This window comes from Cervus canadensis, chromosome 7 (genome assembly GCF_019320065.1).
Source record: "Cervus canadensis isolate Bull #8, Minnesota chromosome 7, ASM1932006v1, whole genome shotgun sequence".
Classification (NCBI taxonomy): Eukaryota; Metazoa; Chordata; class Mammalia; order Artiodactyla; family Cervidae; genus Cervus; species Cervus canadensis.
The window spans coordinates 21,847,826-21,872,196 of NC_057392.1; the positions used below are offsets into that span (position 1 = coordinate 21,847,826).

The window sequence follows — 24,371 nt, forward strand, 5'->3', positions numbered from 1 at the left end:
TGAACCTGCAGCCCATAGGTTAGACACTGTCAGCCTGGTCGGTGGGACCAGGACACACATAACCGAGACTCAGAAGTCCTGGCCAACCTGGGGTGGGCACGGGAGCCATCTGCAGGGGTGGGGACCGTGAGCTGGGCAGGCAGGGAGCTGTCAGCTGAGGCAGCAGGCTGCCCTGCAAGGGAGGATGTGCTGGGCCTCCTCCTGCAGAACTCCAGGCAGGCAGGTAACACGGGTATGAGCCACGGCCATCCTGGAAAGAGGACCCTGTGCCCTGGGTGGGCATGAGGCTGGTGCTGGGGCCCTGGGGGTGGCAGAGGGGTGGGGAGCCCAGATTCAGGCTGCTTGGGTGCTGCAAGTGACGGCAGTGGGTAGCAGGGCCCACCTTCTGGGGTTGTCAAGGTGGGGGGACATGTAGATGTGTCAGATGGGGGCCCCCGAGTGGCTCTGGGAGCCATGTGGTGTTCTGGGGGTTGTTTCACATGCACCCCCAGATAGAGGCGTCCATGGCCCAGCCCGTCCTAGGACCAGCATTCCAGAGGGAAACCCATCGCCAGTGGTTTTGGAGACTCGAGTCCTGGGAGGGAGCTAGTTCCACCCAAAGAGGGCACCGTCACTCCCCTGTGGGAGGAGATGCTGAGTGGAAGCACAGGGAGCTGGGGCATGACCCTGCGGCTACACGTCCAGGGACAGATCATTCAAAGAGGACCCAGCCTTGCTTCGCGTGCCTGCCTATCCTCTCTCCTTGTTTTGGGACCGTTTTAGATTCTTGGGAAAGAGCACAGGTCGTAGGGGGTTTCTGTTTACCTTCACCCAGCTCCCTGCTGCCAGTACCCTACGCGAACCCAGCCCGGGTGCCAGAACCAAGCCGTCAGCTCTGGTTCATCCCTGCTGACCAGACTCGGGCTATCCGGATGGCTGGGACCTGAACCATTAGCCTGTTGTCTTCATTGACTCTTTTCTTTCTCTCTTCCTAGTGTGACATTTTCTAGCTAGCCCACTGGATTCCAAAGATTTTTCTGGAATGTTACCATATGAACTGGATGACAGTGGGCTGCTCTGGTTGAGGGAGTGGGCGGAGGTCTCTGGGACATGGCTTTCTGCCTATCCCCTCAACTCCTCAGCAGTGAGCCTCATGGGCGCCCCCACTCTGAATGGTCTGACTTGGACCCTTCTCCTGACCCGTGGGGACTATTATAGCCCAGGGCCACGATTGCCCTGCATTTCAGTAATTTTGCTGTAAAACGCATCGGTACTTTGCTCTTCCATAGCTAGAGTGGGAGATGACACCAGGTACAGGCAGGTGAAGACCTTGCAAGACTTCTTCTGGAGACCTTACAGACAGGCTTCTTGCTGGGCTGGGAGGGGTGGTGGTGCAGGAGTGTACATGGGTCGTCTCTCCAAGTCCTGGAAAGAAGGAGCTTCTCTTTCACGTCTTTTGAGTCAGTTAGATCATCTGGGGCATTTGAAATGGGCCTCAGAATTGGTCAAATCCCCAGTGCAGATTTTGGGGGTCCTGTTGAGCTCTGCAGAGGGATGCATGGCCTGGCCCCAGCCTCCAAAGAGGGGCAGGTGTGAAGGAGAGTGGCTAGGTGAGCCCTCGACACCCACAAGGCCCTTGGCTGGTAGAGAGTGCCCCCTGCCCCTGCCAGTCTCCAGCCCCTGTGGTCCTACTGACCCTGCAGTCTGGCCATGCCCTGAGCCCCGCGGGCTGGACTTACCTGTCCTGAGGTCACCTGACCGCTGTTTCCTGGCAGGATTTTTTGTGGGATGGAGGCAATCAGGGCCTCTCTGACCTTTGGTTTCCCCAGCAGTAAGCTGGGGCTGACAAAGCAGTTGGGGTCTGTGTCTGTCATGTGCTCTGTAGATGCTAAACCAGATTGTTAAATCTCCTGCAGATTCACGTTTAAGTGCCTGACGTGGGCCTTTCAGGGCAAGTGGAGAAGCTTGGTTCTAACCACGTCTGATTTCAGGCCTTGTGGACCGTCTGTGCCCACCAGCCAAAGACCAAGAAGAGGGCTGTGGTTGCAGATGGCGGCTGGTGGGGGGAGGGCAGCAGGCAGCCCAGGGCGAGCAGGACAAGTTTCATGGGCAGCATAGCGGCCCTCTCTCTTCTGTCTTCTTGTGGCCTCAGCAGACCTATTAAGGTTCTGGGGGATGTTTTCACTGTGGGCGTCAGGTCAGCTCCTCACGGAGCTGGTGTGTATTGGCCGGCAGGCCTTTGGCCTTCCCTCAGTTAGCTTGTAAATTATTCAGGCGTTTCTCAGAAGTGGGTCTAATCTGCTGAGGTTTAAAGGAGCTTGTGTTATCAATCCATGGCTGAGTCAAGGCATGAAAATGGTGCTTCATACATGCCAGTCTTCAGCCGGGGGGCTGCCCTTGATGGTGGCTCTTGTTCAGTGGGGAGGGGCCCCCCAGAGCTGTGATCACTGATTCACTCCACAGGCCTTGGAGCTGGTCTGCCCCATGGTGGGTAGATGGGTGCAGCCCTGGGAGGATGTGGATATCTGCCATTGGGGGTCTTCTTGCTGACTCACAGCCAGCACCACATTGCTGGTGTCAGGAGGAGTGCTGGCCCTCTCTCAGAAGTCCTGCTCTCTTGTCTGCAGGTCAGGGGTGACTGGGGCTTAGACTCAGAGGAGTCTACCTGGGACTTTCCCAGTAAGTACTACCTGGGAAAGTACTTACTTAGTACCTGGTCAACACACACGTGCAGTAGCTACTCCATCCTGTGAATCAGGAGTAGGGTTAAATCCAGGAGAAGTTTTGGCTAAAAGATGGGGTGGGTTTGGGAAGAGAGACATTTTGGGCATTTTGGAGTTGACATGAAAGCGGGATCCTGAGGGATGGGGACGGTTGGGGTCTTAGAGGTGGAGGCAGGGTGTACAAAGGGCCCTCTAGGTGGGAGAAGTCTCTTTATAGAGGGTACAGATGCAAGAGCCATGTCCAGGCTGAGGGGAAGGGGGTGGGGGCAGGCAGGAAAGAAGGTGGGACTGGGTGTGGTGGCCTGGGAGCTGGGAGTGGAGTCTGAAGCTCTGGGGTGTGAGGAACCAGGCGAGGCCCACCCCCACCTCAGGGTGAAGGTTCAAGGAAGCAGTGACTGGTGGCAGGTCTTGTTGTTCGGTCGTTCAGTAGTGTCCAACCCTTTGTGACCCCATGGACTGCAGCACTCCAGTCTTCCCTGTCTTTCACCATCTCCTGGAGTTTGCTCAAACTCATGTCCATTGAGTCGGTGATGCCATCCAACCATCTCATCCTCTGTCATCCCCTTCTCTTCCTGCCTTCAATCTTTCCCAGCAACAGGATCTTTTCCAGTGAGTCGACTCTTCCCATCAGGTGGCCAAAGTATTGGGGCTTCAGCTTCTGGATCAGGCCTTCCAATGAATATTCAGGGTTGATTTCCTTTAGGATTGGCTGGTTTGATCACCTTGCAGTCCAAGGGACTCTCAAGAGTCTTCTCCAACACCACAGTTCAGAAGCATCAATTTTGATTGATGCTTCTGAACTGTGGCAGTTCTGGCAGCTGAGAGATGATAGGTAGATGAGATCGATGACAGCTAGATAGAAAGGTGACAGGAAATAGAGGATAGATAGGTTGGTGATTGATAGCTAGGTAGGCAGGGCCCAGGCAGAGGACCAGGCAGAGATCTTCAGTTAAGTATCGCTGGGTGTTGAACAGATACCACTGATCAGTGAGTTGGAGATTCTACCCCAAAGGCCACTCGAAAACACTATGTGTTTGGTCCTCATGCATCTTCATCTTCATCACCATCTGGGCGTAGGGGCGAGGCGGTGGCCCTGGCCACATGGCAGGCGGGACTCCTGCCCGGGGCTCCGGTTCTGCATCCGGGGCCTTGGTTCTGCAGGTGCCCTTTGAAGAGGTGGGGGAACCTCATGTGGGAAATGCCTGTTGCAGATTCAAGACATCGTCCGGAGGCGGCAGCTGCTCACTGTGTTCCGGGAAGGGAAGGATGGCCAGCAGGACGTGGACGTGGCCATCCTGCAGGCCTTGCTGAAAGGTGAGGGTCAGGCGAGGCGAGGATGTGGGGGAGGAGCCAGAGTCCTGGTCCAGAGGAGCCAGAAAACCACCCATGGGCAGACATGCTGGTCAGAGAGCAGCTGGACCTTGCCAGGCCCACCTCACACTCCCCCTGGGCAGGTGGTACCAGTCACTGATGTTGGGGTATAAGCGCCTTTCTCAACTCACCTTCTTACCTGAAATCTGAGTGCAGCCTGTACTGACTTACCCCTTCCTGGTCATCACAGTTCCTCACAAAATTCTGGGGTAGGAAGAAAGAGCCTCGGAGGTCTGCTCCTATCTCCTGTCTAACTCCTGTGCCTCCAGGGACAGAGTCCAAGTGCAGGGGAGACTCCAAACTTAGGCATCCGCTAGACCAGTAGAGCTCTTGGCCGACTTCCACTCCTTAGTCTGACTGCTGCCCTTTGGCTTGCTCTCCCGGGACCCACACTTCACTCTTCCTCTCCCATTCTGGGGCGAGACCCATGCTTCCCTGTCCTTCCTGCTGGCATGGACCTCATGACATCCCTGGTGCCCAGGAGCATTTGTTCTGGGCTGAATGGCCCCTCACCCTGGATGGAGGCAGGCCCCAGGACAGCAGCCATGGCAGATGTTCATGGTAGGGGGTCAGCTCGTTCACTGTTTCTGGGTACTTGTCCCTACACCATGGGTGTGGGTCCAGGCTGCTCTGCACCCTCACCCATACTTGGTCCTTTCAGCCCTTGAAGCTGTAGCCCTCCTGGTGGGTGTGAAGCCAGATCGCTGTATGGTTTGAATTTGTGTCTCTGGGCTTGCTGGCCATTTGCATTTCATCTTGATGAAGTGTCTGTCAGATCTTTTGTCCATGTTTAATTGGTTAATTGTTTTTTTGTGGAGGTTTAAGAGTTCTTGGTATATCCTTGTGCAAATCCTGTGTTGGACCTATATGCTGGGATGTTTTCTCTTGGTTCATGGTCTGCTTTTATACGTCCTCCAAGGTATCTTTAGGGAGCAGAAGGGATATACATGTATCTATTCATTTTTTTGCCACACCAGATGGCCTGTGGGATCTTAGTTCCCCAACTGGGATCAAACCCACAACCCCCTGCAGTGGAAGTTTGAAGTCTTAACCGCTGGACCACCAGGGAAGTCCTAAAGAAAGCTTTTAGTTTACCAATTTTTTTCCTTCATTATTTATGCTCTTTGCACCCCAAGAAATCTTTTCCTTTCCTGCAGTTGCAAATACTTTCTTCCATAGCCACAGCCCTTTAAGTGTAGGTTTGTGATTCATCTCAGGTTACTTTTTGTGTGTGTTGTGAGGTAAGGGTCAGAGTTCTCTTTTCTTCCCTAAATAACAACCCATGTTTTAAAATGCTAGTCTAGAAAGAGCAGAAACTAGTTGGGCAAATAGTTGCACTGGTTCTGCAAACAAGGCAAAGAAGGACATGTGATGACTTTCGTGGTCTAAGTTTTGAAAGTGAATGTTAAAGTGCCTGCCTTCCAGAGAACCCTGTCTCCTTTAAACTTAGGGCGGGGTGCTTGAGCAGGACCTGGGGCTAGGGCTGGGAGCTGGGGTAAGCAAGAGTGGAGATGGAAACCCAAAGATGGTCTGATGGTACCCTGAAAGTAAAAGTGATTGTATGAAGGCATATGTATGGTGGGGTGGGGGGGGTGGTGGTGTGGTTTGTGACTGAGCACCTAATTTATTCAATTGAAATGATAGAGACGGCTTGTTGACCCCACCCTGATTTTGTTGGGCTTTGAAGTGGCTCTGAGACCCAGATTGAAGTCCCCAATGCATGTGCTTCTACCTACAGCTTCTCGGAGCCTCGACCACTTTGGCCATGAGAACTGGGACCACCAGCTGAAGCTGGCGGTGGCGTGGAACCGCGTGGACATTGCCCAGAGTGAGATCTTCACCGATGAGCGGCAATGGAAGGTGAGACTGCCGGGGGCTGCCCTAAGGAGGGGCTTGCTGGGGCTTGTCCAGACTCTGGCCCTGTCCTTGGTGAGGGCAACCGGCATGCCTCCTCCTCCCGAAATGGGAGATGACAGCATCCCTGTCTTGGGGGTGCCAAGATCGGGGCCCAAAGGCTGATGGCCAAGTACATGGCCCCCATGTCCCCCCTCTCAGCCCTCAGAGCTGTACCCCATGATGGTGGCCGCCCTCATCACCAACAAGCCCGAGTTCGTGAGGCTCTTCCTGGAGAACGGGGTGCAGCTGAAGGAGTTCGTCTCCCAGGCCACCCTGTTCTACCTGTACCAGAACCTGGAGCCCACCTGCCTGTTCCACTACAAGCTGCACAAGGTGCTTTCTGGGGAGCCCGAGCGCCTGGACCCCAGCGTGCTCTTGTACCATGTGGCCCAGGTGCTCCGGGAGCTCCTCGGGGACTCCACACAGCCACTGTACTCCCGGCCCCACTCCAGCGACCGGCAGCGCCTCCTCCCAGTGCCCAGCATCAAAATCAATGTGAGTGCTGGCCAGCTTTGGAGCTCTGAAACACGCACTTTTATTGATATTGGGAAAGTTGGCTCTCGCTGTCATAACACAGATGGGGCAGGTTACATGGTGGGCATCTTCTTCTCCCTTCTCTGGAGGCTGGAAGTCAAGGTCTTGGTGCTGACAGGTGAGCTTCTGGTGAGGCCTCTCCTCCTGGTCTGCAGAGGACCGAGCACTTTCTGGCTCCATCCTCAGAGCGTCCAGTATGGCTTCCTTTTCTCCTAGGCACCCTAGGGCTAGGGTCCTGTTGGATCAGGGCCCCACTTCTATGGCCTCCCTTAACCTTAATCACGTACATAAAGTTGTTGTTCAGTTGCTCAGTTGTGTCTGATTCTTTGTGACCCCACGGACTGCAGCACACCAGGCTTCCCTGTCCTTTACCATCTCTTGGAACTTGCTCAAACTTCTGTCCATTAAGTTGATGATACCATCCAACAATCTTGTCCTCTGTCATCCCCTTCTCTTACTGCCCTCAATCTTTCCCAGCAGTAGGGTCTTTCCAATGAGTTGGCTCTTCATATCAGGTGGCCAAAGTATTGGAGTTTCAGCTTCAGCATCAGTCCTTCCAATGAATATTCAGGACTGATTTCCTTTAGGATTAACTGGTTTGATCTCCTTGCAGTCCAATGAACTCTCAAGAGTCTTCAACACCACAGTTCAAAAGCGTCAATCCTTTGGCACTCGATCTTCTTTATGGTCCAACTCTCACATCCATACTACTCAAAAAAACCATAGCTTTGACTATATGTACCTTTGTCAGCAAAGTGATGTCTCTGCTTTTTAGTAAGCTGTCTATGTTTGTCATAGCTTTTCTTCCAAGAAGCAAGCATCTTTTAATTTCATGGCTGCAGTCACTGTCTGCAGTGATTTTGGAGCCCAAAAAATAAAGTTTGTCACTGTTTCCATTATTAAACTATTTGCCATGAAGTGATGGGACCAGATGCCATGATCCTAGTTTTTTGAATGTTGGGTTTTTAAGCCAGCTTTTTTACTCTCCTCTTTCACCTTCTTCAAGAGGCTCTTTAGTTCTTCTCTTTCTGCCGTAAGGGTGGTGTCATCTGCATATCTGAGGTTGTTGATATTTCTCCTGGCAGTCTTGATTCCAGCTTGTGTTTCATCCAGCCCATGTGTAAAGTCTCATCTCCAAATAGTCACACTAGGGTTGGGGCTTCGGCATATGAAGGTGGTGGACACAATTCAGTCCAGGAGCTCCCTTTCTAAGAACTTTCAACAGTACAAAAAATTATGCGGGAAAATGCTGTCCCCTGTACCCCTTCCCCTGAGCCCTGCTCACACCATTGGTGTTTGTGTGGCCAGGTCGGCATAGCTCATCTGTGTCTGCGTGAGACGCACATGTGTGGCAATAACAGGAGGAGGGGTTTTCTAGTCTGAATCTTTATTTGATGGGGACCCTGCAGTTTCCAAACATTAAGTGTAATGCTGGCATCTGTGGTATATTTATGTGACTGAAACTCCTCTCAAGATTCAATAAGGTTTTACAAATGACACCTCAGGGCTGAACTTTGTCAGATGCCTTCTGAGAAGTTGAAATGCTCTTCTTCTTTGACATATGAATTTGGTGAATTATAAGTCATTATTACTTTTTATCCCTTGTGAGGCTGCCAGGGTTAATACCATGACGGGCGGCCTGGACCTAAGTTTTAGCTTCCCCCGAAATGGTAAGATTCCCTACCCCCATCAGGTAACCTCGAGCCAGCCAATCAATATGCGCCCAGTAAGAACAAAGGGAGAGCTGAAAAGCCCGCGAAAGTCTGTACCGATAGAATTACTTTGCAAACATGTAACCAATCCGCTTAAGCCAGCTACTAACCGCTTTTGCATATCTTATAAATCTGTGTAACAAGCTTGAGCTCGGCGCTTTCTGACCCTGCACCACTGTGATGGTTGTGGCAGAAGGCCCTGGCTCGAGACAGTAATAAACTTCCCTTTTTGCAAGTTGCATTGTCTTGGAAGCCTTCTCTCTCTTCCCGCTCGGGGATTCGGACATCGGGCATAACACCCTATTTTGAATCTCAACTTGATTGTAGATGTATTTAATCTGATGCTGGATTCCCAACATTTTTAGGAATTTACAGTGGTGCTAGTGTAAAGAACCCACCTGCCAAAGCAGGAGATGTAAGAGGCATTGGTTCAACCTCTGCATCTGGAAGATCCCCTGGAGGAGGGCAGGCAACCCACTCTAGTATTGTTGCCTGGGAAATCCCATGGACAGAGGAGACTGGCAGGCTACAGTTCATGGGGTCGCAAAGAGTCAGACAAGACCAAAAGGACTTAGAGCATCAGAATGTTGTCTTTAATTGTAGTTTTATTTGGGGACAGTTGTATATGTCAGGTTCTGGTATCAATTTTATGTTAGCTTTGTGAAAACATTGGGAAGAGTTTCTTCTTTCTCTGCCCTGGGACAGTTTATGTGGCTGGAGTTCACTGCCTCTTACACGCTTGGCAGACTCCCCTGGGAGTCCAGCAGGCCCAGTGCCTTTTTGCGTAGTAACTCTGATAACTTTCTATTTTTCTTTCCTGATGGTCCTGATGTTTAGGTTTTCTGTCTCTTCTAAGATCACCGTGATTTTGCTTTTTTCCCCGCTAGAAAATTATGTACTTCCTTCAGGCTTGCAAATCCGTCCATTGTCCTAGGTGAGCTGTGCCCAACCCCTGAGAATGAAGTGGCTGTGGCTTGGTTTTGTGTTGGTCCTTTAATGGACCGGAACCTGGTGGTCTGGAGTCGACGATAAGAAAGTAAGAGAGAGAAAGAGGCTGATAATTTGTTGGTCCTTTAATGGACCGGAACCTGGTGGTCCGGGGTCGACGATAAGAAAGTGAGAGAGAGAAAGAGGCTGATATCCCTGGTTTACACGGAAAGCCAACAGAGTCCTGTTCTTAGGGCTGGCGCTGCTGCACGTGGGCACCAGGTGCCCTCTTGAGTGGGTGAAGGCACAGTGCGCCTTCTCGAGAGGTCTTAGAAACCCGGGCAAGAAAGTGAGCTCAGCGGGCCTCCGCGCTTCAAGGAATTAGCCAGAAATAGAGAGATAGAGAGAGAGAGAAAGAAAGAAAGAAAGACACGAGGACCAAACCTCTGATGGAGCAAAGGTGTTTTAATCAACATGGCCTGGGCATATATACTGTCTTACAAGGTGGTTATTCTCAGCAAAGATAAAGATTAAAATTCCAGACTTACAAAACAGAAGACAATCCCTATCAAAGAGAGATTTGCAAACAATAACTTTTTCGTAAGAAGGAAGAGGGTACTTATCACTGTAATGAGAAATGCCTGGATTCCTCAGCCCTGGGAAAGGCGTGCCTCTCCTCTTAATTCCTGAATATTCAGGAATCAATAAGGGCCAGAGGGTTCCTGACAGATCCAAAACAGCACACAGGAAGCCTTTTGTTAAATGCTTCCTGACAGTTTTGTACATTCATGGTGCTAGTTTTCTTGATTCCAGTATATTTAAGATGCCTAGTTGGAAAATGCTTATGAAAGTACCAAGTGGAAGCTCATATTGAACCATGTCTGTAATTTAAGAAGATGAATTAACTTTTCTTTCTCTTTTTCATAAAGATGAGCCTTCAGACAATTTCTGAAATCACTTAAAGTGTCGTTTTGTGTGTGATGTGGGAAATGTGTTCTCTGGGAATTGCTTCCAGACTGTCTGAGGATGTGTTTATTTACTGATGGGTCAGGAAGCCTGGAATCACTGTAGACTGTGTCACTATAGACTGAGTGTGTCTGGGGCCAGAGCCCTCCCACTCACACGTGGCTCTGTCCGTCTGGTCTTTCTTGCTGGTCTTCTCTGCAAGAAACACTGCAGGTTCCCTTGAGGAGGTCACAGCATGAATCTATTAACAGACTGTCTTAGAATTTTACTTCATAGAGAAAGACTTTGACGTCATCACATAAGACCAAGGAACAGTGGGATGCCTGGCGAGTAGCAGGGGTCTACAAATGATGTGGGTGGTAACTGAGTGTTGCACTTCCTGGGTGTTTCTTCATGTCTCCAGAGTGGTGCTTAAGAAACCCTAGTGTGCGTGAGTATGCATGAGAACCATCTGAGTGTTGTTGGAAAAGTGGCTTTCAGGGCTCGTCCTCCATGGATAGTGGGGCTGAGCTCAGGTCCTGCACCCTCAACAGGTGTCCCCACCCCAGGTGGGGTCGCTGACTGTCCGCTGCTCACAGGTGCAGGGAGTGAGTCTCCGGCCCTTGTACAAGCGTTCATCAGGCCAAGCTACCTTCACCATAGATCCGGTCCGTGATCTTCTCATTTGGGCCATCGTGCAGAACCGCCGGGAGCTGGCAGAAATCATCTGGGCTCAGGTCAGCAGACTGAAACTATCAGTGGACCAGTGACAGGGCTCCAGCCCCATGGCTGCCCAGGTCAGGGGACTCTATAGGCTCATTCCATCCCTGGAGGGGCCGCTTCTCTTCCCATTGATGGTTGGAGGGCTCAGGCATGATCTGTTACTAAGATGGGTGCTTCCCAGATGCCGTTGCCCCAGGCTGTGGCTGGGCTGTCTGGGAACTCCCACCAGTCAGCCGGGCAGCTCCTGGTCACTGGGCCTGAGTGTGGCTTCGTTGCCAATGAAGGAGACTGGCCAGGCAGCTCCTGGTCACCGGGCCTACATGGGGCTTTATCACCCATGGCGGGGACTGGCTAGGCAGCTCCCTAAGAAACGGAGCACTGCAGGCCAGGACTCCCCGCATGGTTTTCCTGTATTTCAAGCTGGCTTTCCTCTTAACAGGAAAGTAAAGTTTCATAGTTTTTCTCAGAGAGGTCTTGCTTTTCTGAGCCAGCATTTCCAGGCTGCTCTCAGAGCCGGCTCCCTCAGGGTCCTGGCAGAGGCTCTGGCAACCTGCCCCCTCACCAAGGTTCTAGGAGGTGTGCCCTCTCCCAAGGTGCTTGGGGGACGGGGTGGGCGACAGAGCCGGCCCGACTGTGGCCTTGAGTATGCCTGGTGGGGCTTATTGGCCAGAAAAACCAAACTCAGGTTTTCAGGCTCTGACACCAACCCCTTACCCGGGCCAGTGTTGCCCTCAGACCCAGGGCCTCTGGGCTGAGTATTGAGAGCCTCCTGTGAGATTCTCTTGGCACCCCTCTGGTGCCTCGGACTGGGGGTGCCACCAAGGGTGAGGCCCCTGGCCTTGGACAGGGTCATGTGATGGCCAGGTCCCAGCTTCTCCTCTTTGGGGTGGGGGTGGGGGCGGCGCGCCTTGCATGGGGTTGACCAGATGCCTGGAGATCTCTGGGCCTTGTACCAGCAGGGCTATTTGAGTGTCTGTGTCTAGTCTGTATTCTTGGGGAGCAAGGGGATTGCCTGGCCTGCAGGAGACTAACCGCCAGCAGGGCTTGCATGTAACCTGGGGTGAGCCCAGAGGTTTATGTGGAAGGAGCACACACTGAGTCCTCGCCCTGCAGCCTGTGCTGTCTCAGGGCCCTTGCTCTCATCAGCCTGGGCGGCGGCGTGTGGGAGGTCCCAGGGCAGGACCATCCAGAGCCTCATGGTGGCTCCCTCGGGGTACCCAGAGCCAGGACTGCATCGCGGCAGCCTTGGCCTGCAGCAAGATCCTGAAGGAGTTGTCCAAAGAGGAGGAGGACACGGACAGCTTGGAGGAGATGCTGGTGCTCGCGGACGAGTATGAACAGAGAGCCATTGGTGAGCTTCTGGGGCCACAGCCTCAGACCCGGGCCCGGCTCCTTATGGGTGACCCTGGGGTCCTCGCCCCATCCCTGCGCCCACTGTGCTGTGTGGAGGGGCCGCGCTCCACCACTGCCTGCAGCTCCCCCTGGTGAGGATCCAGCTGCTGTGATGAGAACTTCTCCCATCCAGGGGTCTTCACCGAGTGCTACCGGAAGGATGAGGAGAGGGCTCAGAAGCTGCTGGTCCGTGTGTCGGAGGCCTGGGGCAGGACCACCTGCCTGCAGCTGGCCCTGGAGGCCAAGGACATGAAGTTCGTGTCTCACGGGGGCATCCAGGTGACATTCTGGGGGCCTCCTTCCAGAAAGACCTGCCTTGGGCTGCAGGAGCGGACACAGCCTCCTGTGCACCATGTCAGGTCCTGTGGGGACCCAGGGATGGCGCTGGCCATTGGTCACCTGCTGCAGACAGGCACACCCTCATCCCTGTTTGCCGAGGAGAGAGCCAATGCTGAGTGAGAGCGGGTGGTTAGTTGTGAAGGCGGTGGCTCACCTCTGCACAGGATGGGAGCCCCCAGCAGGCCTCCAGGGCCAGGCCTCAGCTCTCCCGACCCCTGCTACCTAGGGTCTCAGGAGGGATACATGGAAGCTCACAGGACGCTCTGGTGTTGCCTTGGTGACATGACACATGTACTGCACCGGAGGGACCCTCAGAGCCCTGGCGCTTCCTTGGAGCACAGTCTCTTCCGTCACTACATCCACGGCACCATCCTGAGTTGGCCATGCTGGATCCCAGGGGCTTGGTGGGGAGGCGTTCTGCCCACACTGCCCACCCCCAGGGAGAGCTCAGGGGGCTAGCTGGTGAGAGTGGGGCAAGGGGATATAGCCCGGCTCCGGGTTTGAGCCCCACTTTCTGGCCTGGGAGAGCCTGGTCCAGGAGAGCCTGATCCTGCCCCCAGAGCCTCTTCCTGGGCCGGCAGACTCAGGGCCGGACCAGAGCTGCCCACTGCACTGCCAATCACGTCACCTGTGGGCCTGGCAGGGTGCTGTGCTTGAGCCTGCAGAGTCGCTCCTCCTCGGGAGTCTCAGGGAGCACAGGGTCAGGGCGGGTGGGGGGCCCGTCGCCCTGAAACCCGCCCTCTGTCCGCAGGCCTTCCTGACCAAGGTGTGGTGGGGCCAGCTCGGCGTGGACAATGGGCTCTGGCGCGTGGTGCTGTGCATGTTGGTCTTCCCGCTGCTCTACACCGGCCTCATCTCCTTCAGGTGCCAGCCCAGCTGCAGGGCTGTTGGGGATTGGGGCTGGACCTCCCTTCTCAAATACCCGCTCTGGGAGTCTTCACTGCTGCCACCGGTCCCAGGATGGAGGGGATTCACGCTGGGGAGGGGTGAGAACTGCCATCGCCCAGTATCTACCGGGGGCAAGTCCCACCATGGCCTGAGGATTTTGTGATAGCCCTAAAGGAACCTGAGAGCCCTTCGGGGACCTCTTTGCAGGGCCGTCTGGCTGAGCCCCCACCATAGCCATGCGTGCAGGGTGGGTGGCCAGCCGCGAGTCCTGGGCCTCCCTTCTGTGGTGTGACCTGCGGCTGAGCTGGCCCCTCACAGCCGTGGTCTCCCCTGCCCTCGTCTTCCGCAGGAACCAGCGGCTGCAGGCGGAGCGGGGCCTGGCCCGCGTCCGTGCCTTCTTCAGTGCGCCCGTGGTCGTCTTCCACATGAACATCCTGTCCTACTTCGCCTTCCTCTGCCTGTTTGCCTACGTGCTCATGGTGGACTTCCAGCCCCAGCCCTCCGGCTGCGAGTACCTCATCTACGTCTGGCTCTTCTCCCTGGTGTGCGAGGAGCTGCGGCAGGTGGGCCAGCCCGCTCCCACTCCACCCGCGGACCCTCCTACCCCCAGGAGCACCCTGGGCTCGGTCACTTTCTCATGGAGCTCTTGGCCCCATGCTGTCCACAGTGAGCCCCATGTGGGCGCTGAGAGCTGGGCGAGGTCCCTTGGAAAGTGTGGCCTGTGGTCCGCCAGCCGCTCCTGCCCCTGCTCCTCCTCCACCCGACCCCCTCAAGGCATTGGTTTTTGCTTGAAACTCTCTTATCACCCCAAGGGTGACATCACTCAGTGGTGTCCTGGACTTTGTGAGTCCCTGGCTCCCCTGTGAAGGATGATGCAAAGTGTGGGGGTCCCCTCTTCGGAGGGGAGCTGGGCTCAGTCGGGGCCACCTCTCCTGCTAGCAGCCCCTCCCCGATTCTCAGCTGCCCAGGAAGTGAGGCCAGTTTGCTGGTGGGGAACTGAGAAGGATGACCCACAGCCCCGCATGTCCCTGCTCCCCTCTCCAGCTCTTCTACGACCCCGACGGGAATGGGCTGCGGAAGGCAGTGATCGTGTACTTCAGTGACTTCTGGAACAAGCTGGACGTGTGTGCTATCCTGCTCTTCATTGCGGGGCTGACCTGCCGGTGAGTGGCCTCCCCTCCAGGTGGCCCTCCCGTCCCATCAAGGGAGCAGCCTGCGCAGGGCTGGGCTGGGGTGAGGCTGGGAGCTGGGGTCCCCTCGTGGTTTCAGCACCTCTCTGGATATGTCTGTGCCAAGGGTGCCCTGCCCACTCAGGGACAGGGAGGAGCCGGAGCAGAGACGTGGGCTCTGTCACCATGGGGAGCTATCTGGTGGGAGTGCCTGCATCCCAGCCCGGGGCCCTGACCTCTCCACAGTCCATCAAGGGCACGTGTCTACCCTGCGTGACCCCTTCATGAGCAGGAGGGGCTGGGCCAGCCTGCTGCTTCCCAGGATGCCCACGAGGAGGCCCAGCTTCTCTGCCTTGAGGGTGGCCTTCCGGACCCTCCTGGAGGCTCTGCTCCTGAACTTACACCCAGTTTTAGTGCTTTGGGGTCTGGGGTCACAATGGGGCTGGGGCCAGGCCCAGGGCGGCCAGCTGAGGCCCTGCTCCTTGTCAGGCTTGTGCCCTCACTGCTGTACCTGGGGCCGGGGCTGCTGGGCAGGGGGCTAGGGCCAAGCCCGGGGCGGCCAGCTGAGGCCCTGCTCCCCTGCAGACTCATGCCCTCGCTGCTATACACCGGGCGCATCATCCTCTCCCTGGACTTCACCATGTTCTGCCTGCGGCTCATGCACATCTTCACCATCAGCAAGACGCTGGGGCCCAAGATTATCATTGTGAAGCGGATGGTAAGTGGGGGCCCAAGGCACCCCAGGATGGATGATAAGGGGGACTTTGTAGCACCCTGGAATGATGGTAAGGGGGGCCTGAGCCACCCCAGGGCACAGCACACCCCACAGGACCCCAAGTCACCACTCTGCTTCCACACCCTAGCGTGCCTGTCTCGGGTCTTGCCTGTATGTTGCCTCTTCCAGGCAGCCTTCCCTGATATCACAGCTCATTCCTGACCCCTGTTATAGCTCCTGTCGCTCCCCTTCTTGGGTCATGGTCACAACCCTTCCTACTCCTCATGGGGTGTCCAGCGCCCCTCTAGGCTGTCCCCTGGAGCTCCTGGCTCCATGCAGCCATGCTGTGAGGGTTGATGGAGTCTTGTCCACTGCAGGGCACTTGGGGGCCCCCCTGTGGGCAGGGACAGTGTGGGGTGGTGTGGCTGCAACTGGTGCCCCCCTCCCACAGATGAAGGACGTCTTCTTCTTCCTCTTCCTGCTGGCCGTGTGGGTCGTGTCCTTCGGGGTGGCCAAGCAGGCCATCCTCATCCACAACGAGAGGCGAGTGGAGTGGATCTTCCGGGGGGCCGTCTACCACTCGTATCTCACCATCTTCGGGCAGCTCCCAACCTACATTGACGGTAGGACGGGCCCTGACAGCTGTGGAAAAGGAGGTGCCACCCTTGTGGGGTTCCTCCAGGGTCACAGAAGTGGGAGGAGGGAGGACTGGGCACATCCCACTAGCTCAACACTGCCTAGGGGCCGTGGCTCCTGAAGAAAGAGATGGGTGCACTTGGGGTCCCATCAGCTGAGTGGGGCAGGCATCAGCTGGCCGCAGCTGGGCTGTACCTTGCAGCTGCAGGGAGATCAAAGTGGGTCGGGGATGTGGCCTGGGGCATCAGCTGACACCCCCTCCTCCCCCATCAAATGCCACCTGATTCCTTCTGTTCCTCCCACTGCAGTCAGACATAAGTCTTCCTTTTTTGAGTGGAGAGAACATAGAGTTTGTTCTCTGTCACGGCTTCACTGAGATGAATTCACATACCATAAAACTCACCTGTAAAAAGTGTCCACTTCCATGGTTTTTAGTATATTTACAGAATCTAATTTTAGAACGCTTGCATCACTCCCAAAAGTCACCCCATACCCTTTAGTAGTCACCCCCCCTCCAACTGCAGGTGACCTGTCGTCTACTGTCTCTATTGATGATGGTGTTTTTCAGTAGCAAAGTCGTGTCGGACTCTTTGCGACCGCATGAACTGCAGCGCACCAGGCTTCTCTGTCCTTCACTGTCTCCCGGAGCTTGTTCAGATTCATGTCCATCGAGTCGATGATGCCATCCCACCATCTCATCTTCTGTCACCCTTCTCCTGCCCTCACTCTTTCCCAGCATCAGAGTAGAATGTGCCTTTTCCGGACACTTCACATGTGTGTGTCTTTTGTGTCTTTCCTCTTTTACTCAGTGTAATGTTTGTTAATCATCTGTATTGTCACCTGTATCCGTATTTAATTCCTCCAGGGGATCTTCCCGGCCCAGAAATCAGTTGACTGTTAACAAAAGGGTTTATCTCTTCTATTCCTATTATCTATGTGTCTATCCTGGTGCCAACACCATGGTCCTGGCTAGTGTAGCTTTAAAGGAAGTGTGAGTCCTTCAGCTTTGTTCTATTTTTCCTGATTGTTTTGGCCTCTGGGTCCCTTGGGTCCACATGAATTTTTGGGTGATCTAGTCAATTTCTCCAAAAAAAAAAAACATCCAGGAGGATTTTGATTATAAACATGGGATTTCTTCCACGTATTTAGATCTTTAATTTCTTTCCATAGTATATTTTACTTTTCAGTATATAGGTTGTACTTCTTTTGTTAAACTTATTCCTAAATGTTTTTATTCTTTTTCATGCTGTTGTAAGTAGAATTGTTTTATTAATTGGATTGTTTACTGTATAGAAAAACACTATATGTTGTATATTGAACTTGTATTCTGAAACCTTGATGAACATCTTTATTAGTTCTAATAGTTTTTAGGTGCCTTTTGGGGGACTTGCTACGATCATGTCATCTGCAAATACTTGTTCCTTTCCAATCTGGATGTCTTTTTCTTCTTTTAAGTATTTAATTTTGGCTGTTCTGGGTCTTCACTGCTGCAGGAGGCTTTCTCTAGATAGAATGAGTGGAGGCTACTCTCCAGTTGCAGTGTGGGGGCTTCTCTTTGTGTTGGCTTCCTTAGTTGTGGAGCATGGCTCTCGGGTGTGGGGGCTTCAGTAGTTTTAGTGCACAGGCTTAGTTGCCCCGAGGCATGTGGAATCTTTCTGGACCAGGGATTGAACCTATGTCCCCTGCACTGCAAGGCAGATTCCTAACCACCGGACCACCAGGGAAAGCCCTTATCGCAGATTTTTAAATGCACGGAGTATATAGTTATGTTTTGTAATACTATGTATCCTTTACTTTTCTGCAAATGTGGAGCTGTGTTTTGGTTTGTAATCACTTGCTCCATACAGAAATGTCGCCTCTGCAGCACTTTTCCTTTCTGATGTCTCCCTTTGCTTTACGACAGTTGTTCATTTTCTCTTTGATGTCTTTCCTGCCACATTCTGCTCCCAGGGTTAGGACCTGTGACTTAGATGACATAGTCCCTCCTGTGGATGACACACCCCCAGGAAGTGCCCTGGTGGGGTGCTTGGATCCCAGGGAGGCATGTGCCAGTCTGGAGTGCAGGTCTGGCTCTTGGGCTTTCCTGGCAGCTGAACTTCCTGCCCGCGAGGATGCTTGGTGTAGACAGTTGGCCCTCTCTGGGCTTCCCTTGGGCTTGAGCTGACAGCTGAGGTCACCCAGATGTGCAGGGGTCCAGGCCTGTAAGGTCGTTGCCCGAGGGCCCCTGTGACTCCACTTGGCTTTCTGGACTCACTTGCCCCCTCATCCCGACCCAGGCGTGAACTTCAGACCAGACCAGTGCAGCCCCAACGGCACGGACCCCTACAAGCCCAAGTGCCCCGAGATCGACCAGGCACGGCAGGAGCCCATGTTCCCCGAGTGGCTGACCGTCCTCCTGCTCTGCCTCTACCTGCTCTTCACCAATATCCTGCTGCTCAACCTGCTCATCGCCATGTTCAAGTGAGTGCCACGTGTGGGGTGCACACCCCACTGCCTGCCCGCCCCCCTCCCCCCGGCCCACGGCGGTATGGATGGTGCAGAGCCTGGGACCCAGGACCCAGCTCAACCCAGGCTGACCTGGTGACCATGGCGTCCAACACGGGCACTATTGGTGGGGGGCAGCCCACGGGCCCTGTGCTCGGAGACCATGGGCTGGGGTGCTGAAGTCTCACTCCTCCCGCCCCGGCAGAGGGAGGTGGATGATGGGCAGCAACTTGGCTGAGGTCATCTCTGGTGGTGGACGCGTGTGTGTCACACTTGTTAAGAATCCTGTGATGCAAGATGACCTGTCTTTGCTCTCCATGTAAAGCAGGCGTACAGGGCCGGCCCTGACCGTGGTGCCCAGGAGGCTGACCCTGTGGCTCAGGGCGTCGCCACCCCCTCAGGCCCCTCCAGGCCTCTGCAGAAGGGCCCTTGGGACCTGTGGCCAGTTTGGGCACGGTTTCTCTTCTCTTCAGCAGCTAGGGTGATGAGGTCACCACTTGCTGATTTACCATGTGCTCTGAACAGTAAGAGACCCTGCCCCAGTGCTGGGCTGTGATAGACAGAGGCCAGAGACCCAGTGGGCAGCGGCTGTGTCTCAGCCCTGCCCAGCCTTCCTCCCCTCCTCCGAGGACCTCTGTCAGAGATTTGGGCCAGCTGACATCTACCCTCACGAGACACAGGGTGTGGAGAATGAGCATGTCGGCCTGTTGAAGACACTGTCCCTTCTGTTTGTCAGATTCAGGGGAATCAGACCCTTTTAGGGTCCAGTGCAGGACACCATCCATCTCCCAACACGCGCAGCTCTGTTTTGTCCTCTAGCGAGGTTTGTAGGCTCTAAAATCTAGTCTTCTTTCTTCCTTCTCCTCTGGGCCCCCAGGTGCTCAGCTGCCTTTCCTGTGTCTGGGTTGCCCTCCCTGGCGTGCCTTTGTGGGCCGTCACGGCACACACTCAGGCAGTGACACAGTTGGTATAACCCAGCTTGCGTGGCCCGTGCTCCTGGTAACCAGTGCTCCCCGCCCCCTGTAGCTACACCTTCCAGCAGGTGCAGGAGCGCACGGACCAGATCTGGAAGTTCCAGCGCCACGACCTGATCGAGGAGTACCAGGGCAGGCCCCCCGCCCCACCCCCCTTCATCCTCCTCAGCCACCTGCACCTCTTCATCAAGAGGGTCGTGCTGAAGATCCCCGCCAAGCGGCATAAGCAATTCAGTAAGCTGGCCCTCCCTGGTCCCCAGAGCCGCGTCTGGGGCGCACCCGGGATCCGGGGGCAGCTCCTCTGAGCGTCCCGGAAGCTCGGGCTGGGGGAGGGGAGATGCAGTCCGCTCAGGCCCCTGGACTCCCGCCAGCCCACTGGGGTTGGGCGTGGACGGGCTCCTCTGCCCCTCCCTGCGGGGCCCCCAGTGGGTCAGAGGCTCCCCTTCCCGGACAGAGAACAAGCTGGAGAAGAACGAGGAGGCGGCCCTCCTGTCCTGGGAGATCTACCTGAAGGAGAACTACCTGCAGGAACAGCAGTTCCAGCGGAAGCAGAGGCCAGAGCAGAAGATCCAGGACATCAGTGACAAGTACGGGGCTGGGGATCTCTGCAGGGCTGACGCTGCAGCCCTGTGGTCCCTGAAATGTCTGTCACTTTGCTGTGGAGCAGGAGGCTCTGGGAGAAGGTGGCTCAGAAACCCTGGGGGAAAAGACCAGGGTGTTTGGATGGATGCTTGGCTGTGGAAGTGTTCTTCCTATGAACACATAGGCCCAACTGATGCAATTCCTACATTGTAGCAAACTTCTTGGAGAAGGCAATGGCAACCCACTCCAGTTCTCTTGCCTGGAAAATCCCATGGATGGAGGAGCCCGGTAGGGTGCAGTCCATGGGGTCACTAAGAGTTGGACACGACTGAGCGACTTCACTTTCACTTTTCACTTTCATGCATTGGAGAAGGAAATGGCAACCCACTCCAGTGTTCTTGCCTGGAGAATCTCAGGTACGGGGGAGCCTGGTGGGCTGCCGTCTATGGGGTCGCACAGAGTCGGACACGACTGAAGTGACTTGGCAGCAGCAGCAGCAGCAGCAAACTAAGACCAAAACCAGCAAACATTTCCCAAATAACAGTGTCCCCTCCCCCTTTCAGAGTCCCCACTGGTGCCCGGAGGCAGCGTCCCCTCCTCTGCCCAGAGGCCGCTCTGTCCCTCCTGAGTTTGTGACTGACAACCTTTAGGCATATGGAGGTGAGGAAGCAGGTGTGTGTCCTCGGCACACCTGCACCTCTGGCCGGCCACGCCCCTGCGGCTGTCTGGTGGCCCTGTGAGCCTGGGGCATCGCTGGCTGTGAGGTCTTCCCCCTGTGCCACTAGGCGGTGCTCATTCTCTATGGAACCGTTGAGTGTAAATCCTTCCAAATTAAGAGGAAGAAGCCTGAAACTGGAGCCGAAGGAGCCTGTGCTGCTGGATGTGCAGGCTGCCCACGTGCAAAGGGCACCAGGCTCTCTCCGCGCCCAGACCCCGGGTCAGCCGCGGGACTCAGCTGTGTCCTCTTGCAGGGTGGATACCACAGTGGACCTGCTGGAAATGGCAACTCTGAAGCAGTCGGGCGCCGTGGAGCAGAGACTGGCCTCCCTGGAGGAGCAGGTGGGCTCTGGGCTGGGACCCTCTGCTTCTGGGGACGGTTCTGATGGCCCTCCTGGCCAAGCCCCGGGTGTCACGTGGCTGCCTGGGGAAGAGGGGGTTGGGGAGCTGGGCATCCCGTGTGCGGGCACCTATTGCCCAATCTTGTTTTGCACATGTGTTCCAGGTGGCCCAGACAGCCACAGCATTGCACTGGATTGTGAAGGCCCTGAGGGACAGTGGCTTTGGCTCGGAAGAAGGTGTCCCCACTCTGGGTGAGTGGGTGGCTGTGCCAGCGGCTGGTCTCTACCCACCTGTGCTCTTTTGTGTCCAGGTGTCTGTGGGGTGGAGAGGAGCAGGCCCAGCCCCTTGGGGTTCATGACTCACCCCATGGCTACATGTGCTGAGCATGGCCAAGTCCCCCGGCTTGACCAGGCTGGGGGATTCCAGAGGTAGCCTGGCCCAGGCCCCCTGACCTCCCCGTGTGCATCAGGTCCAGCAGACCCGAGACCCGCTCACTTTGACTGGGTGACAGAAAGCACGTCTTTGCTCCCGGATTTGCAGCTGGCCAAGAAATGGTCACGAGCAACCCTCCTGGGCTGTTGCTGGCCCCAAAGGAGCCATCTGCCCTTTCAGCCAGACAGGCTTCTGGAAGGGCTTATGCATCCTGCTGATTACCAAACGCTCTGCTGGGAGCTGCCGCAGGCAATGGGGGCCTGAGCCCAGGCCTCAGTCCTCCTGGGCTGCAGTAATGGGGACCCTAGGGAGGGTGCTTTCTTTGGGGCTGGCGTTCAAAGTGGGCTCAGAGAGGTGGAGGTGGCCTGGAAAATTGGGGGAAAGGACCTCAGTGGGTGGCCCTGTCCCTGTCCCCGTTCCCAGTACCCCAGAAGGCCTCAGCGGGGCAGGACCCTGAGCTGGACAGCAGATCAAAGGTGGAGGACCCCGGCGATGCCTACCACGTGAATGCCCGGCACCTGCTCTACCCAAGTTGCTCTGTCCTGAGATTCCCGGTGCCCAACGAGAAGGTGCCCTGGGAGGTGAGTGCCTGTGCTGACCTTACCCACCAGGCTGCAGGGGCCCAGTGTCCTGGGGGGAGTGGCCTGGGCCCCAGGCTAGCTGAACCCACTGCAGCCTCGAAAGACCATGAGGGACAGATGAAGAGGGAAGCGCGGTCCACGAGACCCAAGGGGTGGAGCTGGGCCATGAACCTGGACACTGGGGCTGCTATCCACACAGGGTCCACTGCCCCGCTTGTCCTCAAGCCCCCATCCCCAGAGAACAACCCCTATCCCCTTTCTGAGTGCTGGGGAGGCTGGAGGTGGAGAGTGAGAGGGAGAGAAGGAGGAGGCCTGGGGGTGTGCCCCCCTCAGGCCGTCTCTGGTTTTCCTGGCACATCCCGGGCTGTCACTCCTCCTGTCTCTGCCAGGGGACTCCTCCCTCTGGAATCCAGCCTAGCCCCCCGTCCTCCCGCCTGGGGAGGCTCCCCTTGACCACGGCTGGCCCAGGTGTGTGTCAGGTCAGCCCAGCGCGGACTTCCGCATCCTGTGGGCGCTCCCAGGGCTCTGCAGTCAGCTGTGTTGGGTGCCGGCCAGCCTGGGGTGGTGACCGTCTGAGTCAAGGAGACCCTGTGTCCCGCAGATGGAGTTCCTCATGTACAACCCGCCCTTCTACACCGCCGACAGGAAGGACAAGGACCTGGTGGACCCCGTGGGGGAGTGAGTACCCTGCTTCCTGCCTGGGTGGGCTCCCCATCCTCCCTGGGGGCTGGAACATGCTGGGATGCATGTGGCTGGGGGCGCCTGTGGCCAGGGAGGAGCCCCCTGGTGGACGAGGGGTCACTGTGGCCACTCTGCCTCCCGCCATCTCTGTTGGGGATTCAACCTCTCCTCTCCCTTCCAGTGCCCTGGAACCTCTGTCCAAGATCAGCTACAACTCGGTAGATGGGCTGCTGGACCGGCGCAGCTTCCATGGAGTCTATGCAGTGCGGGACGGGCTCCCCCTGTGAGTGTACCCACCCCCTCCCCCTTCTCCAGCCCTCCTCAGCCACCTCTGTGGTTTTCCTTCTGGGGTCAGGCTTCGTCTCCAGCAAAGTTGGTGTTTTTCTGATTTGTTGTTCAGTCACTCAGTCATGTCCAACTCTTTGGGACCCCATGGACTGCAGCACGCCAGGCTTCCCTGTCCTTCATTATCTCCTGGAGTTTGCCCAAACTCATGTCCATTGAGTCGATGATGCCATGCAACCATCTCATCCTCTGCTTCCCTGCTCCTCCTTCCCTCGATCTTTCCCAGCATCAGGGTCTTTTCCAATGAGTTAGCTCTTCGCATCAAGTGGCCAAAGTATTAGAGCTTCGGCTTCAGCATCAGTCCTTCCAATGAACATTCAGGGTTGATTTAAATTTTTCTGATAAAAACAAACAAGCTATGGAAGAAAGAAACATCAACATAAAGTACTTTCTTACCAACCCCAGAGGCCCACACTTGGCCGTCTCCCTGGACACGTGTGGAGGGGTGGGGACAGTGAGCTGGGCCTGCTGGCCCGGGCACTGCGCCCTGGTTCTCTGACACAGCCTTTAGGACCTCCATTCCTGAGGTGTAGAGACAGGGTCAAACATGGACCCCATTGTGAGAATAAAGCAGGGGCAATGTTAAAGGGCTGCTGGGCTGACGTTTCCAGGTCTGTGCTGTAGAGACGGTATGCCCCACTGCACAGGTGTGGAGTCAATGTAGAGATGCCTTCTCTGTGGCGTCAGGCCCAGCAGGCCCTTGGTGGATGCCTACTGTGTGCTGGCCTGGGGTCTGAGGGTCGCTGGGGAGGCTGCACCACCAGGCGGAGGCCGGGGACAGGATCACAGTCAGCTGGGATTTGGAGATCCCATGGAGCAGGGGTTGTTGAGGGAAACTGCCTGCGGGAGGAGGTGGGTGGTGGGCCTCTGGGAACGTTCTGGAACAGGGAGGGGTGATCACTGGGATAGAAGCTGCGGGACGGGGTGGTGGAGATGAGTGGGGCAGGGAAACTGAGGTGACCAGGAGTGTCCCCAGCCCTGGACGGGGGAGGGCATGGGGGGGGACACGGTGTGCAGGAAGAGAACAGGGCCAAGTGTCACAGGCAGAGGTGGGGACCGTCGATGCCAGCTCACAGGCCAGCTGAGGCCCTCGGGCATGGTGCCATGGTCAGTCAGGTGCTCTTTGTGGGGGACATCTGCGGTGGGGCTGGTTTCTGCTCCCAGAGGCCCCTTTCCTCTCCAGCCCACCCCAAGGTAGCCGCCGCCCACCCTGGAGCCCCTGAGAGGCGGGGTTTGCAGTGGACAGCCCCAGTGTGTGACGCAGAGTCACCCAGCCTGGTCAAG

General features: G+C 55.8%; 1 protein-coding gene across 3 annotated transcripts in view; it reads left to right on the top strand.

Moving 5' to 3' along the window:
- TRPM2 (transient receptor potential cation channel subfamily M member 2) overlaps positions 1-24,371 on the top strand; it is a 51,849-nt gene that overhangs the window by 19,665 nt on the left and 7,813 nt on the right. For all 3 annotated transcript variants that reach the window (XM_043474545.1, XM_043474547.1, XM_043474546.1), the window contains exons 10-28: positions 3,914-4,016; positions 5,812-5,933; positions 6,129-6,464; positions 10,687-10,824; positions 12,032-12,161; positions 12,336-12,481; positions 13,293-13,405; positions 13,779-13,992; positions 14,474-14,592; positions 15,184-15,316; positions 15,765-15,936; positions 18,226-18,409; positions 19,460-19,641; positions 19,862-19,994; positions 20,961-21,048; positions 21,212-21,299; positions 21,904-22,061; positions 22,663-22,739; positions 22,924-23,025. In XM_043474545.1, coding sequence (XP_043330480.1) covers positions 3,914-4,016; positions 5,812-5,933; positions 6,129-6,464; positions 10,687-10,824; positions 12,032-12,161; positions 12,336-12,481; positions 13,293-13,405; positions 13,779-13,992; positions 14,474-14,592; positions 15,184-15,316; positions 15,765-15,936; positions 18,226-18,409; positions 19,460-19,641; positions 19,862-19,994; positions 20,961-21,048; positions 21,212-21,299; positions 21,904-22,061; positions 22,663-22,739; positions 22,924-23,025 — 2,738 coding nt within the window. The remainder of the gene's footprint in view (positions 1-3,913; positions 4,017-5,811; positions 5,934-6,128; positions 6,465-10,686; positions 10,825-12,031; positions 12,162-12,335; positions 12,482-13,292; positions 13,406-13,778; positions 13,993-14,473; positions 14,593-15,183; positions 15,317-15,764; positions 15,937-18,225; positions 18,410-19,459; positions 19,642-19,861; positions 19,995-20,960; positions 21,049-21,211; positions 21,300-21,903; positions 22,062-22,662; positions 22,740-22,923; positions 23,026-24,371) is intronic.